Here is a 20126-nt window from a genome sequence, read left to right on the forward strand (position 1 = left end):
ATTGGCTTGCAAAATGTAGTGGAGCAGAAGTATGAAATAGCATAAAATAAAAGTACTAAGTAAAGAACAAGTACCCTAACATCGTACTTAAGTACAATACTTGAGTAAATGTGTCCAATACATTACACCACTGATAGCCGCACTGCTGTTGGGTTGTTCATGTGCAGCCACAGTGAATGTTCCGACAGCACTTGAATGCATCACGAACAGCAACACATTCCCAGCGCCACAGCAGAGCCCAGCCTGTAATGAGATTCAGAGAACTGCACGAGAGCGTCGTACCTGGATAAACGGGCCGAGGACAGTGCCAACCTCCCGATAAAGTCCCGGTCGGATACGGACAGAAAATAGTCCAGTCGCTGGTAACCGGAGAAAATAAAGAAACAACATTAAAAGTGAGTTTATAAGAACAACCGAAGAGGATTTACCAAGTGGACACGAGACGTGAGTGGCACCGTGGCATATGTTAATGCTGGGATGTTAATGTAATGATGCAAACAGTATCACACTAAGGAGTGACTTCAAAGCAAGACAGGAATGGCTTGATTTCTCACCCGGGAGAGCGGTGGGACATTACTGTCTTCATGTTTCTGTGGAAGAGAAGGAAAGTTTGCTGCGCTTCACTCGGATACAAGTCTACTTTCTGAGAGGAATTACTACAATACTACAACTGCTGTGACTATTTCTTATACCAGTGGAAGAGCCCGCCAGTTTGTTGGTGTCGGCTCATAAGCTGATTAAAATGTCTAAGCCTGTGCTAAAGAAAAACCACTGGACCTCCAGAGTGAACGAGTGCTCCGTCTCCAAAGATGCCCGCGGTGACTTGAATGTGCCACTGCGCGGCGGCGCGGAGAACGGGGAGTTTGCCTACATTGGGCAAGTTAACAAGGATGTTGTGCTTTACAAAATGGGAAAATTAAGTGAAGGAGAACTGCTGCTGGAGGTGGAAAACCTATCGATATCGGGATTACCCTTGTACGACATACAGACAGTGATAAATAACTGCAAAGGGGCCGTCAGGTTGAAAACTGTCAGACAAGGTAAGGACGCGCCAAACTCCATTCAAACTTTTAACCTTTAATGTTACAAAGCTTTCTGAAAACTGACAAGGGCTGAATTGGTGTGTGCTATGAATTGAATTGAAACAGGAGGCAGCACTCATTAGTTCGGCGTTCATTAAATGTACAATTAACCTGAAACGTTTGTCAAAAAGGAACGTACGAGTTTGCTTTGCTTCTAGAAAGTAGTCCTGTGTGTTAATCCGAAATTGGAAATATGTTATATTTATTGGTTTATCCACCTGAGAAAACATAAGTCGTGACATTGTACACCTGTCGATGAACATGGCCTTGTTAAATTGACAAATATTTTACTTTGTTCACATTTGAAAGAAATAGCACCTGTCTGGACCAGGTGGTTGGGACAAACAACACATTGTTTATCCAGGTTAATTTTTTTAACACGCCTTTGGAATGGCTCACATATTGAATACCAGTGATGTGTCAGTGAACAGCATTTCAAGATGCAAGATATTTCATTGTCATATAACCGGCAGCACTGCATAATGAGATTCTTATGTTCAACTCTCCACACCTAAATATTAAGAAACTATACAAACAAACAAAAACTAACATATAAAAACACATAATAAAACATTTGAGATGATTAGACATCCTATTTTACAGGGAAACAATTCAACACCTGAAATACTCCCATCATTTAAGGAGAGGTGAGCTAACCTGAGGCTGTGACACGGGTTTCACCCATCATCCAAACCCATCAATTTTAGTAAATATTGTCCCCTTGAAACCGTTACTGAACTGATTTGGGATATTTGTACTTTGATAACCATTCATCTCCCCTTCAATGTTGACCATATTCTGGATCTTCTTGGGGATTCTTCAAATCCCGCCAAATTATGTGTGACGTAATTGCGGGCCAAGAGCTCCAGCTGCACCGTCCGGATCCCAGAATCTGCATGCAAACGCACGATGGCGCACACAGCAGCAAGCTCAGACAGCGATGATGACAGTTTAATTGTGAACGTGTCTGAGAGCCCATATGAGGCTGAAGGATCGGTTTATGTTTTATCTGTTAGAAGTTTAGGAATTAGGTGCGTCAATATGGGCGATAATACGGTCATGTAGCCAGTGGGTCTAAAACTCAGCCCGGGACTCTCGACCGGCCCACTTCGGTACCGCTAGTAAGTTGTCAACGGGGGGAGTGGGGGATGCGCTCGTGACTTATCCGACCCGCCCACTTCGGTACCGGTGTTGTGTCAAATTATGCACCCCCGTCGTGAAATGCACCCCCAGGCCTGCCGTAAAAAGCTCCCCCCCCCAAAAAAGATGCTTCTATTAATCCCACCCTCAAGCACTTTGGAGGGTATAGTGGACTAGTACCAATACATGGAGCAAGTTTCATGTATGTGACACGTGTATTGTCAGAGATAGCAAGGGGTGCATGGCAACCAGGCTGTTCATAAAAAGCACCACCCAAAATAAAAACAATTATATTAATCCCACCCTCAAGCACTTGATGTAAAAATAAACAATACATTGTAAAGCACAAGTACAAGCAACAATATACAGACAGGACTACACAATTAAATAAAAACATTGTAGTGCCGAGAGAAAGGGAGTCGGAGGCGGTGCAATGAAGGTGCAAAAGGGTACTTTACTTCGGAGCAGAAAAGGACATGTTGTTGGGTCGCAGCCCGGGAAGACAAGAGAGAGAGAAAAGGAGGAGGACACAATATACACAAGAGGTACCACCTAATGTGTCCGTGCGGAACCATACCAGCCTGTAGTTCCTGTAGGTCACCACAATATATTACATAAAAAAATAAGTGACGAATGAATGCAAAATCCAGGATTCGACAACCCAACCATCAAAAAGACAACATAGAATAACGGACTATACATTCAAATGCGCATTCCCGTGCATTTCACGACGGGGGTGCATCATTTGACACAACACCGGCCCATCGGGATTCGTCCCGAAGGCCAGTCCGCCACTGCACCCAGCCCACGTAAACTGTCAACGGGGGGAGCCTCGCTGCGGGGAAACGGTGGACCTAGTGTCCCCGATCGGGAGTGGGAATAATAATAATAATAATCCGTGCATTTTATCCATTAATTTCCCCAACATTGTGGTGAAAAAACCACACGTTTAATCCATGTTGGTGTACTACAACTACAAAAAGCATCGGTTTGTTTTCTCATCAGGAAATGCAGACCGGCTCAAACAAACGATTTGTAATCATCATTCTCACGATCATTTAATGTATCATATGTTCGCCGAATTGACATGAAAGCACTAATACATGTAGTTTCATCCACTTGAGTTTACAACTACAAAAATAATCAATTTGTTTTTATATCTCATCCCACGGGAGGAAATTCAGTAGCTCTCACTACCGATTTGTAATCCTAATTTAATCATCATCTTCACCACGATCATTTATGTTTATGTTCGCCGAATTGACATGAAAACACTGACAAATATGAATATACTGTAGTCAACTTCATTACAACGTTATTAACGTGCCTAAACGCATCACCATTTCTACGCATGACAACACACTTTGTCCGTGTTTGGCTCTCTCGCCGCACAGTGAAACATTCCCGCATTGACTTCACTTCCGGCTTCCCCCCAAACTTCAAAATGAGTCGAAGGAATTTCCCCGCGATGTTCGAAATTATTGATATTTATAGGAACGGTATCGCATCTTCTTTTTTAAGCTGACGGTTCGAGATTACTAGTAGCCCAATATTTCATTGCACAACAGTTGTTGGGAGGCTGTCACTGGCTCTTTAAGGCTACACTATAAAAAAGAAAGCATTGCTCATTAAATCACACAGAGATATGTACTCAACAGGCAGGTTTTCTTTTGGCCATGTCAAGGCTACAGTATCAGTTGAGTCCGCAAACAGGCTAGACTGGCCACACTTCTGGCACCCAACAGGAATGCAGCATCAGTCACCGAACAGGAAGGCCCACATCAGGCAGTGCAGCTGGTCTGGCTGCTCCATGGTCAGCTTGACTCAGCAGGGCTGTGCAGTCTGACACTGAGCCGCTCTGACAGGCTCCCAGCGTGCCAAAGCAGTCCGCTCAAGGGATGCCCCGAGCCAGCCTGTGCCACACCAACCTCCTGAGTGTAGAGGCAGACAAAAGAGCAGTAACTGTTCAAGGACAATTTCACATATTTAGAACCTGTGGACGCTGGCAGCAATATTGTTTGGGTGTGCTCAGAAGTGACAGCGTGCTTTTTAAAGGCGCTGTGTGTGGAATTCAACATCAACATACCTTTTTAATTTTTGGGAAGTATTACTAGACTACAAATGTGGGTTGCCTGCTTTTGTTTCTTTTGTGCTAACATATTGCGTTTGTCATCACTTTGACACAAATCACGATGGACAATATTTCCAGTGAATAAAAATAAGGAAACAAAATACATAACATGCATGTAAAGTGAAGGAGATAACCTCTAACTGAGCATACTCTTCGGGATGGGGAGCATTGGAGCTAATGGAAAACCCAGCTCTATTTACTGTTTGCTCTCTTATCTTGGATTTGTTTACCACTCAAATCACCTGATGTATTGTTCGTTTGGAAGAAAAGGGCTTCAAACTGTCATTCAAGCAGTTCAAAGTAGTTTTTTAAACTTAGCACCACAGTAACTATGAGCACAAATAGGACACAGTGAAGATAAAAAAAGCCCGTGCACACAGGTGTTTTCACTTATTATCTAATTACGCCTCTACTTAAGTCAAAGATGGGCCTAGATTTCCTGGTCATGTGATGTCACCAAAAGGCCATTTACACACATTTTGACTTGTCATAGCAGGACAGGCGCAGGTGTTACCAATAACATTAACGATGGCTCTGTTGCATTCAAGTGTCCCAGTGAGGCGTGACAGTGAGCCAGCGTCATTCAGATTGCTCACAGCTGTGCTTTTTCCTACCGGCCCTTTTTTCCATTTGTGAAATGAGCCTTTATAAATGTGCCTTTTTATACTAATAATCAAAGTGTCTGCTGTGTGTAAGGGAAGCACAACTAACAGGACAGGTAAAGGGATGTCAATCAATCTCAGTCTGTTATCTACCTCAAGGTATGGAAAGGAGGTCTATTCAGGTAAAAGTCAAAACGTATGTGCAGGTAAATTATAGGAAATGCTGTTTTTTTAATTTTAATTGATTCAGTGGATAATCGACAACAAAAGGTATTGTTGGCTACTTTTTTATTTCCAGGAGATGTGTTTATTTGTTCTCTCAGGCTTAAGTCAAGTATTGTTTCTGGCGATTCTCAATTGGGACGCGTGCTACGGGTAGCTCACCTTCTCCCATTCAGTTTCTTCAAAAGTGTGTTGTTTACTATTAAAACTCTTCCCGCAGAATAAAACGGCAGTAAACAAATGAAGAAGTGAGGTTAAGTTGACTAAAATTGCCTGTCGTTGTGCTAGATTTATAAAAAAAAAAAGAAAAAAAAAAAGGCTTTCTTATTGTGAAGCACATCAATAGAAATAGTATCTAGTAATTTTCTCAATGGCTCATGTAAATACTTTAAAGGGATAACTAGTTGAAACAAAAGTCGGGGCTGATTTCACCGACTCCCCCCTATCCTTTCTGCACTTTGTAATTACTTTAGACAATGGGAGGAAACTCACTTCTCACTTTAAACCAATCAGAAGTCTCCCAACTCCTCCTTTTTTGCAGGATCCATCTGGGGATGTCGGGTGTCACCGCCTTATAACGTCACATGATCAGAATCCATTTCAAGTTTTTAATAATTCATGCTGTCTGGGAATATCCCTCTCTAATCAGCCTTAATTGGGAAAATATGCTTTGCAACAAGGGCCATCTGTAAAGTCTAAGTGACCTAATTTTACCCAGAGCTTGTGCCATTTTCTCACTTTAATCAAGTGGGATGTGTTGAGAGCTACTTCAGTGTCTCGGCTCTCTGATATGCACTGAGCAGTTACTGCTTTTGAATGCCAACTGTATAAAGAGACTTCTTTAAAAGTGTTAGGTCAGGGCCTTCAGAAATCTATTCAGACCTGTGAGCACACACACACACACACATGGCTAATTCCAGTCTGAGCTGATAAAAGGCTCTAACCAGTTTTGCCACAGAGATGTATTGTTTGCTCTGGGTATCAGTGAAAAAATACCTGGCACACACACACACACACACACATTCACTGCAGAACACACACTGGGAGCCCAAGCCACAAGAAGTCCACATAAAATATTGATTGAGCAGAAGCTGTGGGAAAAAAATAACTTAATTATGTAATATTGCTTTCAAACGTGCACTCTCACTCCTTTTGAACCAGCAGCTCCCTGTCCTAATGCACTTCAATAATGCTATAATGACAAAGTAAGTGTGCTGTGTTTGCAAACAAACATTCACATACTGATGAGATTTGTCAATCTCATAAACACTGGAGCTTCTTTATGGATAATCTTCCTAAGAAGATGACCTTATGCTCCACTTAGATCACTGTGGAAAACAAACACTATCACCACAGAGAGGTTTCAGATTGAGAGCAGATTAGTGTCATGCTCTGTCTGGTGTTTAGCACCCATGTTGTGTTGACAATTGGGGAAGTTTCTATAATCCTGTTGTTGCCCTGTATTTTGCATACGGACAGGAAGATGGCAACTATTAACCTCTAAGTTTGAGATTAGGCCTAATTGCTAAGTCTTTTATTAACCACTTTGGGGCTATTTTATAACAACTTTATTTATAACACATAGAACATGAGTACAGTGACAAACTCAGTGCTGTCACACAAAGAGTCCTGTCCGAAAGTCAATAACACCTCCTAAGAAGAACGTTTTTGTATTCATCCATAGTTCAGCACAACAGTGACAGGCTGTTTTTGATGGCCAAATGGCCGTTGTTTTAAATGTTGCTCTCGTAAGGAATTATGGGATACCGCCATCTACTTTCCTTCGTAAAGGGTAGTCCAGAGTTCACTGTGTTAAAGGAGATAAGAAATGAAGCATTCAATCACCTTTTTTGTAATTGCTGTAGGTTGAGGGTGTGTGTTGGTCATATCAGGTGATTGTAACCAACACATGTCTTTACAGGGACTGTTTAACCAATCTGTGTGTTGGAATATGTGGCTTTCCTGGACATGAGAAATAGCACAGTGGCTCAGAGTTCATGGGTTTCCCCAGGCAGGAGGCATGCAGCATGTGTCGCCCAGGCCAACAGGATTTGCTGCATGTGACCACACACACACACACACACACACACACACACACACACACACACACACACACACACACACACACACACACACACACACACACACACACACACACACACACACACACACACACACACACACACACACACACACACACACACACACACACGACATTTGAATCCTCTTCACGTAAAAACCAACCGCCGCTTTCCCAGACCAATCGGGAATAAAGAAACAGTTTTGTAAGAGAGTATTTATTCCCATACTGCATTGTATTATGGAGCTGGTGTGATGTACGAGATCAGCTATACATTTCTCTAAGCAGAAAATCTTCCATAGTGTTACTGCCTTAACTCCAGGCTCGTGTGTGTATGTGCGAGCGTTTCTGGCAGGCATTGCATATGGAAGTGTTTATTTCCTTTCTCTCAGCAGGAAGTTGGACACCGCTCCTTGCCCCAACCCACCTTTGTATTCTCTGACAGCGGTGGAATTTGCACTTCCTCCCTCATAGCAGACTTTAGGAAAGAACTCTGGCTTCAATTTCAGGGCGTGTGTTTATATCTATTCGTCTGTGTGTGTGTGTGAGCATGTAAGAGGGAGAGAAGGAAGTCATATTTGTACAGAATAAGCATCTACTTTGAGCTGAATCTGTGTTTATGTGTGTCCGTGCTCAGCTTAAGCTCTGAATTTAATACAGCGGAGGAACACTCGGTTAGCAAGTATATAGACCGTGAAATGTTGTCTCACTAATGCAGCACTTTTTGTATTCCCACTAAAGAGGGACATATAAACATGTGCGCATGCCTTTTCTCTTGCTTGCTGAAGAATAGCATTTCTTTCCTAATTAGCTCAAGTGTAGGTTTGTTGTATTGAGTGTGAATGAGAATTGGTCACACGTGGCACTTGCGGTTACACACTCTGTCAGAGGAAGAGAATGGCCAACTAATTTATGATAGTTGGCTTAGTAGGGCGGGGATAGGCGGCAAGGCCTGTTCCTTTCCTTTCCTTTGAAGACTGCTCTTATCCACTGTCCTTTTTAATTGTATACATAGCACATTAAAGGAGTGTGTATTTCTTAGGAATGCGTCTGGATTTAGAGAAACATTAGGACCAAAGAGAAACTGTCTGTTAGATCTTTGGTTGAGCACATGACATTGCCAATTTTCTGAATGACCTTTTAATGTGGCCTACACTGGAAATCAAAGCCTCTGCATAGATGTATAAGGCAGCTGTAACCCTTACCGTGAAATGCTGAGCTCCTTATGACTGTCAGAACACACAGGGAGATGAAAGCTCCTAGCTTAATATCAGGCTGCTTTTGCATCAGTACCCACTGTAAGGTAACTGTTAACCTAGCCAACGTGTAGGATGAGTTGACAAATCTACTCGAAAGGCCGTCACTTATTCTCACACTGTCAATCCCACTGCTTAGTTTACATAAACCGCGATGGATGATGATGTCAATGAGATTAGCCTGAAATCTCAAAAGGTGAACTTCTTCAGATTTATTTTATAAAGCATTAAGATCCTTAAAATATGCAGGTTATTCGACCAACCATTACTTTCTATAGTGATTGATAGATTGTCGGTTTATACTTTTTTTGGGGGTTTCTCAAAGTCTAAATTGATGTATTTTAGATGTCTTGTTTTAACAGTCGGACATCAAATATATTCAGTGTGCATGTATGCATGCCAGACAGGCCGACATGGCCAAGGCTTTCTGTCAGCTCTGCTGCTGTTAAACTCAAATGAGATGTGGTCATGCCTTCAGCGGGAATAGAGGCAGAGTGATGGGATGGGTGGGCATAATTAATATGGCTGACCCAATAAAAATGCTCCTAGTTTCTTTAAAAGTTTCTTCTATTTTTTTATTTACCCGGGACAACTTCTGCATAAAGACACTAAGTTAAGTGTCATTGTCATCGTGTCACCCATGAGACACAAGATGATCAAAAAGACACTTATAATGATTGTATTTGCTGTGATCAGCCTGTTATCTTTCTAGTAGTTGCACCCAGACAATCTATACTTTCTCTCACGGTCCTTGAGATATAGACCTTTCTTCAGTCTGCTTTCTTCTTGTCTTTACCCTTTTTTAATTAAGGTCCTTGGGGTCTGTTTACACAAATCCCATTAAAGTAAAGTCTTTGGGAAGCTTACTCGCGCACAATTATGTGGACACACCGACAAAACATGAGAGTATCTACAGGTTTAGAGAACAGTCTAGCCCTGATTAAGAGGATTTAGCCATGGGTCTGCCTGTTTGTCCGCGGCAGTGAGTGCACACAAACACGCACACACACATGCACACACACAGGCCCAAATTCTGGGGTCTTCCCGGAGCGGTAATTATGCGGCACACAACAATGCCTCGCTGAACCACACTGCCTTATTCCTCCTCATCTTTCCTCGCTCTATTCATCTGGCCTGCTTTATCTTCCCCCTCTCCAGCCCTCATCTATTCTCTCCACACTCTTTGTCAGCTGAGTAGAGGAATTGTTATTAAGGGCAAGCCCATGACTGCCTAAGCCCTAATGAAAGGAATCGTTCCAACAGGTCACTTCACAGCAGTTATGGATGATGACAGTGTGTGGCAAAGCATTGAAGACGGCTTCATGTGGGTGATGGTCACTGTGAAGGGAGAGCGTGTTGGATTATGAGTAAAATAATTGGCTGAGAAAGATTTCAAGTAAGGAAGACATATTGGTAACATGTGTTAACGTTTGTGGTTAGGAAATGACCAATGACGTGACCCCCCCCCTATGAACTATCAGTATGATAGTAGTATTAGATGTATTCTAGTAGTTGATGGAAAGGTAGTCAGCATGGCATTATTACTCTTGCTCATTTTTGGAAAGACACTAAGTCCCTCTCTTTATGAGAGATGAACAGATTGACCTTGATGTCAGGTCTGTAAGAAAAGATAATTATATTGCTGAAGCTACAAGCCATTTAGCTTAGCATAAACACTCAAAACAGGGTGAAACAACTAGACTGACTTTGTCAAACAGTAAAAACACATTTATTCCATACTAGCACATGCAACGCTCGTTAATTAACATACTATGTTTTGTTCTGTTGACCCTCCCCCCATAAAAAAAGTTACTGCTCCTGGACAGAAAGGAGTCTGGCAGAATAGTCGTTGACATTTTGGAAAATGCCCTTGAAAACAACAATACTCTACATGATGGGACTTTGTGCTGGACTGTTTCTTGGCAGGGAGCAGTTACTAGCTGTCCCGATGGTTGCCTTGTTTGCATATGGAACAAGATATAGTGTGTGCCTTAGTAAGCTTTACCTGTGCTGCAACGAAAGACATATTATGTTACCTTTGTGAAAAGCAAGGCTTGTTGTCTTCCTTTATTTTTGTTTGTACGTAGAAGCTGAATGCACTGTTAAAGAGGTGCCCTACCGTTTTCCCATCTGGAAACATCATCTGTATGATGGTGACCAGCACTGAAGCATCCTTGATTGAAAAAGCATGTGTGGGCTGTGGCGAGCGGCGAGCCTTCAGGACACTGAATGGCTGTGGTAATCTCTTATGATGACAGCGGAGATATGGTTGTGTCATCAGCTTGCAGGTGGCTCCCAGTGCTAAGCAGCTAAGGGCCAAGTGACACTTTGTCTCACGGCTGTGGCAGCTATCTGATATCCCTGTGTCGGTGCACGTGGCTTTGCTTGATGACTGCATCAGCTGTGCTTGTGTGTCCCCTGAAGCTTAGCACTCACTGCATGACTCCATCACTACAGAATCCTCACTACTCACATTGGTGTTTTCTACCGATATTAGGAATTATGACGTCATCCCGATAAACCCGATAAAGTATGAATAGCCCCGATAATATACAATATATTTTTTGGGTGAAAAAAATAGGGGTGCACCGAATGGGAAATTCTTGGCCGATACCGAAAATAGGAAACAGTTGGCCGAATGCCGAAAGGCCGAAAATGATTAATATAATGTATACATTTTTTACCAATGTTGTTCAGCTACCTGATTATGGAAATAGACATGATTATGGCAAAACTTAACTTAAATAATAATCACTATTTATTCAGCACTTTTTAATGCATACAGTACATTTATATATGTCATGTATTATTGCTAAAAAACATGATATCGCAGTCTTAGTGTCGCTAACTCGTTTCTAATATGCAAAGACAACAAATGCGTCTATGATGTATTTTCGATCAGACGAGATCTCTCTCCCCCGTCTGTGTGCGAGGGGGCGGGTCAGTTTACACACACGCAGCTGATACATGCAGCGGAGCACACTGCGGAGATGGCGGAGAGAACGCGCTCCGAGGTGTGGTTAAACTTTACCCGTCTCGATGTGGAGAATACTTGTTACCATAAGTGCAATAAGAGTTTAGCATGTAAGCACGAGCAATTTGTCTAAACATTTAGCAAAAGTGCACCGCATGCAGACGGAGGAATGTACCGGGTTCGACCGTCTTTCTAGCAGCTCTGTAGCCCCATCCACGAGGAACGTTTCCACGTCAGGTGTTATGTATGCTAGCAGCAACACACGGAGTTAACTACATTATACAAACATGGGTTAATGATTAGAGGTAACTGAGTTATTTAGTTTGTTAAATTTCAGCTATTCTGTTTACAGTCTGTCATCAGCAGTGGCGAGCCGTCAGGGCCCTCTAGGCCCTCTGTGAGGGCCTAAGATATTCTAAAAAATAATATTTGAAAACATGAAAAAAAAACATTTTTTAAAAAATATTTTTAAAAATATTTTTTGTTGTTACATTTTTCATTCGTTTTACCAACATAACTTCATTTAATTGTATTTAAAATAACATTTCCAAATAAATAAATCCTTCGAATCTGCCTGTTCAGTTTCTGTTGGAATGTGAAGGGTTAAATGCCGTCTCTGCGAGTTACTGTGAAGACGGGTGGGCTTGTTGGTCCCTCTCTACATTCACAGAGGTCCCGCTATAGTAACTCAACGAGTGTAATGTCAAATGACAGTACAATTGACCAATCATATCTTCCCTCTAAATGGGCGGGCTTTCTTTTCGCGGACTTTATGACAAGTTCCGCCCGCTGTGAGGTCTATGCAAGTGGTGCAGTGACGCGTCCTAAAACCCGGAAGTAAGCTGCGCTCGGATTCCCTCGACAGAAAGCAACGGGATTTCTCCAGAGGGTTTTGGAAAATAGCTGGAAATAAGGTCTGTGGAAAACGAACCTGTTAGATAAATGCACGTTGTGTTCAGCCGGATAATATCCACATGTCTACCCTACTTTCATTATTTTCGAATCATAAATCTAATCGATAGATTTATGATCGATAGATTTATGATTAGCATAAGTTCGTTCATGATGGCTCACTTCAGTGATAGTGATGACATCGTTGCGAAATTATTAACCGAGTCATTTTCAAGATTGAGTTACAATGATAAACTGGAGTGGCAAAGGATCAGCTGAATGACCCGCAAGTGCTTCATCCAAAAGGACAGGAGGATTTAAGTGATTTGATCATCAAAGGTAGGCCTAAGTCATTTTCAATGTGGGCCGCCGTGCCGACTTAATTCATTTGTAATTGTTACTTGGCTGTGGGTGCCCTGTCATGATAGGTGTTTATATAAATGGTGTTGTTTTGTGTGGTAGAGGGTCGCTGTCATTGATGCGTTTTGCACCCTGGGCCGCTGTTTTGATATTCCGCTGAAGTATACGCTGAGACGTAATATATCTTCTTTTGTTTCGAGGGAAGGGGTTCAGAGGGCCTAGGTATAAAAGTCACGGCTCGCCACTGGTCATCAGATTATTTAATACGATTTGTTAAAGGCTCAGGGCAATCTCGATGACAAAGGTCAATGTTCCCCCCCCTGTGAGCCAGCCGCGAGCATGGTCGCCGCGTCTTTATTACGTCATCACAACAACACGTTAGGTTACCAACGTAAGCCTGTTCTGACATTCGGTGATATTTTTTCGGTGCTAAAACCCTTTCGGCCGAAAGCCGAAAGGGCCTTTTTAACCATTTTCGGCCGATAATTTTCGGTGGCCGAATATTCGGTGCATCCCTAGAAAAAAATACTGCGGTGTGGGTGGATTGGGATGAGGGGCGCTTGTTTTTCACTCGGCTCCTCCCGTTTTGCCAGTACTGTGGTATTAGTGGTTTAGGAAGAGGGGAGTTTTTCACAAATCCAGCGCTCCCTAACTCATGCCTGGCTGTGACGTAAATGGTGTGCGGCCGTGAAGCCAGGACAGTAAACAAACATGTCGCCGGTAGTATGGGACTATTTCAAAGTTTCAGAGTTAGATAGTTCGCTTGCTATTTGTATTAACAAATGCAATGCAGAAGTTCCACGAGGAGGGAAAAAGGCAACGAGCTATAATACTTCCAACCTGATTAGTCAATGAAACATCGCCATCGCTACGATGGTGTGTTAAAAGCGTAGGAAGACGCCTGCGCTGCTAAACTAGCGGCGAATCCAAAGCCAGCTGCAAAGGCACCGGGGCTTTTACCTATCGACGAGGCTTTTGAAAAAGGCAAGAAGTTTGCCAGAGACGACCCCAGGGCTAAAACGATCTCTAACTTCATCATATAAATGATGGCGCTTGACGAGAGTCAAAACTGTTCTTGGCATTGTTTAGTTCATAGTAGTAATGCTCATGTCATTTGCTCACTACTAGTCTTTTTTTTACCACCAGGTGTGCAAAAACTACAGGTACATTTAATATATATATATATTATATTATTATCGGGTATCGGTATCGGTCTTGAGAAGCAGGAAGGTATCGGTATCGGTTTCAAAAAACCAATATCGTGCATCCCTAGTGTTTTCCAGTTTCATGCCTCTTCGACTTAGTGGCACACACACTTTACAATACAAAATATGATTAACTTTACTCTTACATCACAAAGAAATGCAGTTAGTTTTAAACTGATGTGCTGAAATGTAACTTGAAAATGAGGAGTGTGTGTGTCATCTGTGATAGAAGGGAACATAAAAAGTCGGGCCGATAATTATCGGTCCGATATTAGGAATTATGACGTCATCCCGATAAACCCGATACCAGTATTAATAGCCCCGATAATATACAATATATTTTTTGGGTAAAAGAAAAAAATACTGCGGTGTGGGTGGATTGGGATGAGGGCAGTAAACAAACATGTCGTCGGTGGTATGGGCATTGGAGCTATGTGCCTGGACGCTGCAATCATGTTGCGCACTATCCGTGCTGAGTGTGCTGACTTTTCGTACAATGTCCCACTGTCTGGCTTCCTGCATAAAGTCAAGTGCTCGGCGCAGTTGTGGCGAAATGTCGCTCCTCTGTTTTCATTTAAACAGCTCCTTATATCCGTTAGCGCAGCTAACTAGCACCAGATGCTAACAACAACAATGCACGTAAGGTCGCTCTCTCGCTCGCTCGGGCCACACATACACACACCCTCCCGGTCCTCCAGATGGCCAGTCGGTGCCTGCCGGTGAGCGTGGAAGTGTGGTCTGCCACAAGCGGGCGACAGGAGCGGGCTGTCAGCATCAGCTTGTAGATGGTATTTTAAACTCGATGCGCTCTGAAACTACGGGGCGGCCAAGGAAAAAAAATACACATGCGTTAATCGCGTTAAAATAATTAGTGGCGTAACTTTTTTTTTATTATCGGGTATCGGTATCGGTCTTGAGAAGCAGGAAGTTATCGGTATCGGTTTCAAAAAACCAATATCGTGCATCCCTAATTTTAATTACCTCTCAAACTACCTAAACTAGTTATAGATATGTTTAGTTTTACTGTCGGGTCACTCATTACTGGATCCGCGAGCTGTATGATACTGGCATAATAGATTGCCCGATCGGCGCAACCAGCAGGTGAGGCTTCATTGCCCGATCGGCGCAACCAGCAGGTGAGGCTTCATTGCCCGATCGGCGCAACCAGCAGGTGAGGCTTCATTGCCCGATCGGGCAACCAGCAGGTGAGGCTTCATTGCCCGAGCTAACTACTAGATGGCCCCGGGCCATCGGGCAGTCATTAATGTCGAGCCCTGGATGGTTGGAAGAGCTTTTTAGGAGCAAAAGACTTACATTATTGCCAGAACTGTTACCTTTGCTATAACTGTTTAAGACGGATAAAACAGCTTGATTTGATTAAATGCTAAGACATTCTTTAAATGCTTTGACCAACGTATCTTGGGTCGGGCACACACTATCATGTTCTTTAAAGCAGAAATTAGACGAATAACTTGGCAATGTTTTCTGTAACTGCCTTTTTAAAAGCACTGCTGCTGTTTCAATGTGTGTTTATGTGTCCGATAGTAAAGGTCAGTATTCACATGAGCACTTAAAGGTCAGGTATGAAAACTACAATGAGTAAACTTTGTCCTCATTTTGCCCTGGCAGAATCCAGTCCAAACGCACTCATCATCGACTGTACACGCTTCATTAATCCGCTACAGTGAGGGAAATGTGACGGCTCGCTGATAGAATCTTAATTAGACAAGCCGAGACTAATTAGCAAAGACAGGGAAAGGATTGAGACTTAATTAAGAGGTCACTGGTGTCCACCTTCTCTCTCCACTGTTGGCATCGGTCACAGATGCCTCTTCAAGTGACGTCTGTTTATGTGACAGCTACTCCACCCTTTATCCATTACGTCAATGTCAATAGCCGATCCACTCTGCTCTTTATTTACTTTATTTTTGTTTTAATATAAGTTTGCAAAGTGGTTACTCTCTGTTAGTCAGTCTGGCATATCTAAAACAATAATGCCCTGCTTTTGTTTTATCAAAGCCTCTAAATGTTCATGATGATGGACCTCAGAAGTATAATCTAGTATTACCGCAGCAGTTTACTTTATATGTAAATTTCACCACCTTTTTACATGATTATGATAATCCTCCTCACTTTTAAGAAGAAGATATTGTTCATCTTCACCTTGACTCTTTTTGTCACATCCCCCTTCTTAATGAACTTCACATCGAGTTAAATCCACTTCAGATGCTGTGAAGTCAATATGGTGCAATATTCTGAGAAAAGTTGAACTTACAAGAAAGTAGGGCTGGGCAATATGAAGAATTTAAATATCCCAATATTTAAAAAAAATAATAGCTCAATTGATATTGTGATGATAATGTAGGGGTTAATTATCGCTGCTCTTAAAATATTTACAGAATGAGATTCTCAATAAATCATAATCAGTAATGTGGATATAATGACTGAATGCAGACAATAGAGCCGCTTCAACTGTCACTTTACTTTACTGCACATGAAAAGACACTTAATCAATTCATATGCTGTCCAAAATCTAAGACCATTACTTGTCTAATGTCACAATATCCATATTATATTGACATTCTGTCCAGCCCCACAACAAAGAAGTCCTTTTGCTCTTATAATTAACACTACTGTTCATGACATACAGGCATATGCAAAACCAGATTTAATCATGTCACAATCTGCTGACAGCAAAGAGGCTTAATGGGGCTCAATGACTCAATTCCAATCTGTCGTGGTTTCACTATATTACAATTACAGTTTGAATGACACAGCAACACATAATAAAAGCAACAGATCAGAAAATATTCAAAAACAACAATACCTAAAATAACGTCTCCATGAGATTCATCAATTATTATTTGAATTACATTGTTAAATAAATCTACTATCAAACTGGACCTGCTATGTGTGTTAGTGGTCACCAAAATACAACTTCAATCTACTGAAATGACATATCCACTTCAGTTTTAAATCTGTGCATGTTCATGGCAGAGCTTGTAGACCACGTGTCACGGCTGGAAGGGGTCAGTGTGACGAGACTAATCAGATGCCCATATGGAAATATTGCCATACAGCAGGATTATGACTTGACACAAGGCTTTGTCATCATGCCTGTATTTTCAGTTGATCTAATGACTGCTCAGCAGCACGCTGACTGACTGTCGCCGGTCTGGACAGAGGCTTTGTGAAGCTGAGGTTTACACACGTAGCGTACTGTTGATGCCATTTGCGAGGCTTTCATGTGGGCATCATGTGATCTTTAGCTGTGTGTTGGGTCAAATGTGCAGGATTGTGTGGACTGCGCCTGATTTCCATTAGTCACACGGTAATGCAACTCTACTACCACCACAGCTTTACACACAAACACACACACAGGCAGACATACACTTAACTTGTAAAGTTAAATCCATAATCCATGCCCTTAGGATAAACATAAGCTTATTGAATGCTGATATTTCCCCCTAAGTTTGCATGCAGGGACACACAAACATGTACTCGCCACTTTCTGTTCTGCTCTCTATACTGTTCAGGAATGCTTTGTTTATATAGCTGGAGCTCGCCAAGATGACTATTTCAGTGTCCCAGGTGTCTGCTGTGTGTCAATGACAGTTATTTTATGGGCCCTGTTATGGCTCATAGTCAAACTAATGCTGCTGCACCTTGCCCAAACTCTTCTGATTTATATGAGGACACAATGGCCCAGAGAATCTTGGAAAGTTAAGCACAATCTCTGAAATGTACTTCAGTATTAATTACATTTATGTCTGTTGGAAGCCTTGCGGAAACGTGGTTCAAATGAAGTATAACATTTCACCTGGTCCCATCAGTTTATCTAAAATATTGCAAGTGTGATGAATGCATCGCCTGAACGTACACATTCTGACTTCTATACTTACCTATGGCAGTGGTTTTCAAACTGTGGGGCGAGGTGAACGGGGGGGAGGTACTGCAGGAGGTCTGGGTCGTGGAAAGATTTTTTAATTTTCTCCTTTTAGCTTTGTGAAGCACCTTGAGATGACGTTGTTTTTAAAGTGTGCTATATAAATCAAATGTATTATTATTATTATTATTATTATTATTATTATTCAATTGTAAACAAACACTGCTGGAAAATATCTCATTGGTCAGAGAGCTGTGGGCATACTGCTGCCTTTTGCAACATCCTACTTGTGTGAGATAGGCTTTTTCGGCTGTTGCTGCCATCAAAACGAAACACAGATCAAAGCTGAACATTGAGAATGAACTGACAGGGGCAGTCTCAAAACAAAAGACCCGGTTTGAGAAGATCTGCAAGGGAAAGCAAGCACACACAAGTCATTGATAAGCTATGTGTGGAATAGGAATGGTAAAGTGATGTGATCGTTTGCAACATGCAGTAGAAATAGTAGTTAATTCATATATTTTCCTTAAAGAAATTAGAATTTTTTTAAATCTACTACTCAGGGAAGAAGGTCAATCAGTTTTAATTAGGCCAAATTCATTCACAGTATCTATTACAAGCACTTTTGTTCATGTGGAATCCATAATACGATATAAAATTATAGTTGGATCTTTGTATCTTCTTATTATTAGCAGAGAAAATGTAATGTTTTTTACAACAATATACAATTAATCCTACCAATATAGATGGGAACCAGGTTGGGGGGGGTCCCGGAAATATTTCCAATTACCCAAGGGGGGCCCGACTGAAAAAGTTTGGGAACCACTGCTATATGGCATTAAACACAAAATAAGATTGGTCAAGTTTACATTCAGTTATGTTTCATTTGGATCATGCTTCTATCCAAAGCAATTTACAAAAAACCTCCATAATTCTAGCTAGAGTACCAAAGCAGTTTTGGATCCAGTATCTTGCCTAAGTACACATCAATATGTTGACTGCAGGGGCTAGAAAATCTAACTACGGTCTTTACTATCGGTAGACAACAATCTACGAACCAGGGGTGGGGAACCTCCAGCCTCCGGGCCGTATACGGACCGCGAGACAATTTGCTACGGCCCTCGAGGTAATTTATAAACACAAAAAATTAAAGAAATCTAGACTGCAAAACAATTAAACAAGCGAGTGCCTGTTTTTCCTGGCCAAGGTCAGGGTCCTTGAACACAACACGAGCCTAACGTGTCATCACGTGGTATATGTCTCGTCTGACTGGGGTGTAGTTCTGACAGAGAGCACCAGGACGCCACTCCAGCACTTCAGATAAGGAGCCGTACACATGCCGCAGTTTCTGCGTGGCTGTGTCTTTAGTTGTAAGCCCAGTGGCGATCTGTTCATCTGTCATACTGATCATACAGTCAATAACTTTGTTGTTATTAGCATCTGGTTAGCTAGCTATGCTAACGAATATAAGAAGCTTTTTCTACAATCAGTGAGGTAAAGGCACATCTTTATATGATCATTATAGTTATAAAAAAAGAAGAGAATAAAGTAAACAGGTATAAAATACTATATGACAGTAAACAAAAGTTGTTATTTATAAACAAGAATACAGTTTGAAAGGGGAGTGATTTGTAAAATACCCATAAAGAAAAAATAAATCTGCTTACAGTTCTGTTTCATATGGGTGTTGAGAGATGTATCCATAGATCTCTTAATTTTGCTCTCAAAGTGTACCAGGTTGATGCTTTTAACTTCAATATTAAAAAAGAAAAATCTTCCCGGGGGAGCGTGCCCCCGGACCCCCCTAGAGGAGGTTAGGTCCCCGCCCCCCACTTAAATCATGTCCACATGGATAGGAAACTAAATACATTTGCACACATCTTGTGTCCATATCTTCCTGTTTTGGTGGTCATGCCACAACCGTGCACGTGCATGCATGCGCGAGTCATGGTAAGATATCTGGATTAAGAGGTTGCACAACATGAAAGAAAGTCGAAATGAATGGGCTGTGATTTTTGTTTTTTTAAGCAGAGGTCAATAATTTGTACGGCCCTCGGAGGATGTTGAAAAAATTGAAATGGCCCTTGAGAGGAAAAAGGTCCCCCCCCCTGCTCTAAACCATAGCCGCCAGCCACTTTTTAAAACAGCAAAAAGCCTATCGCATCAGACTCTGTGCTATAAATGAGACACTTGAACAGAAGGCATCTTTCTCCGCCTCCTGTGCAATTGAATCTCCATAGTCTAGCCAACTGAATCATTGTAAATGCAATGTGCAACATCAGCAAGTCATTTTACAT

General features: G+C 41.9%; 1 protein-coding gene across 10 annotated transcripts in view; it reads left to right on the forward strand.

Moving 5' to 3' along the window:
* The first annotated feature begins 222 nt into the window (after positions 1-222).
* Positions 223-20126, forward strand: part of magi1b (membrane associated guanylate kinase, WW and PDZ domain containing 1b) — a 143313-nt gene continuing 123409 nt past the window's right edge. For 9 of the 10 annotated variants that reach the window (XR_004567338.1, XR_004567334.1, XR_004567335.1 and 6 more), the window contains exon 1: positions 224-1040. Coding sequence is in view for 1 of the 10 variants with exons in the window: in XM_034199211.1 (XP_034055102.1) it covers positions 743-1040 (298 nt within the window). In the remaining 9 variants the exon portion in view is untranslated. Of the gene's footprint in view, positions 1041-20126 lie in introns of all 10 variants that reach the window. The other variant, XM_034199211.1, reaches the window with a different exon arrangement.

The sequence above is a fragment of the Gymnodraco acuticeps genome, unplaced genomic scaffold (genome assembly GCF_902827175.1).
Source record: "Gymnodraco acuticeps unplaced genomic scaffold, fGymAcu1.1, whole genome shotgun sequence".
Taxonomy (NCBI): domain Eukaryota; kingdom Metazoa; phylum Chordata; class Actinopteri; order Perciformes; family Bathydraconidae; genus Gymnodraco; species Gymnodraco acuticeps.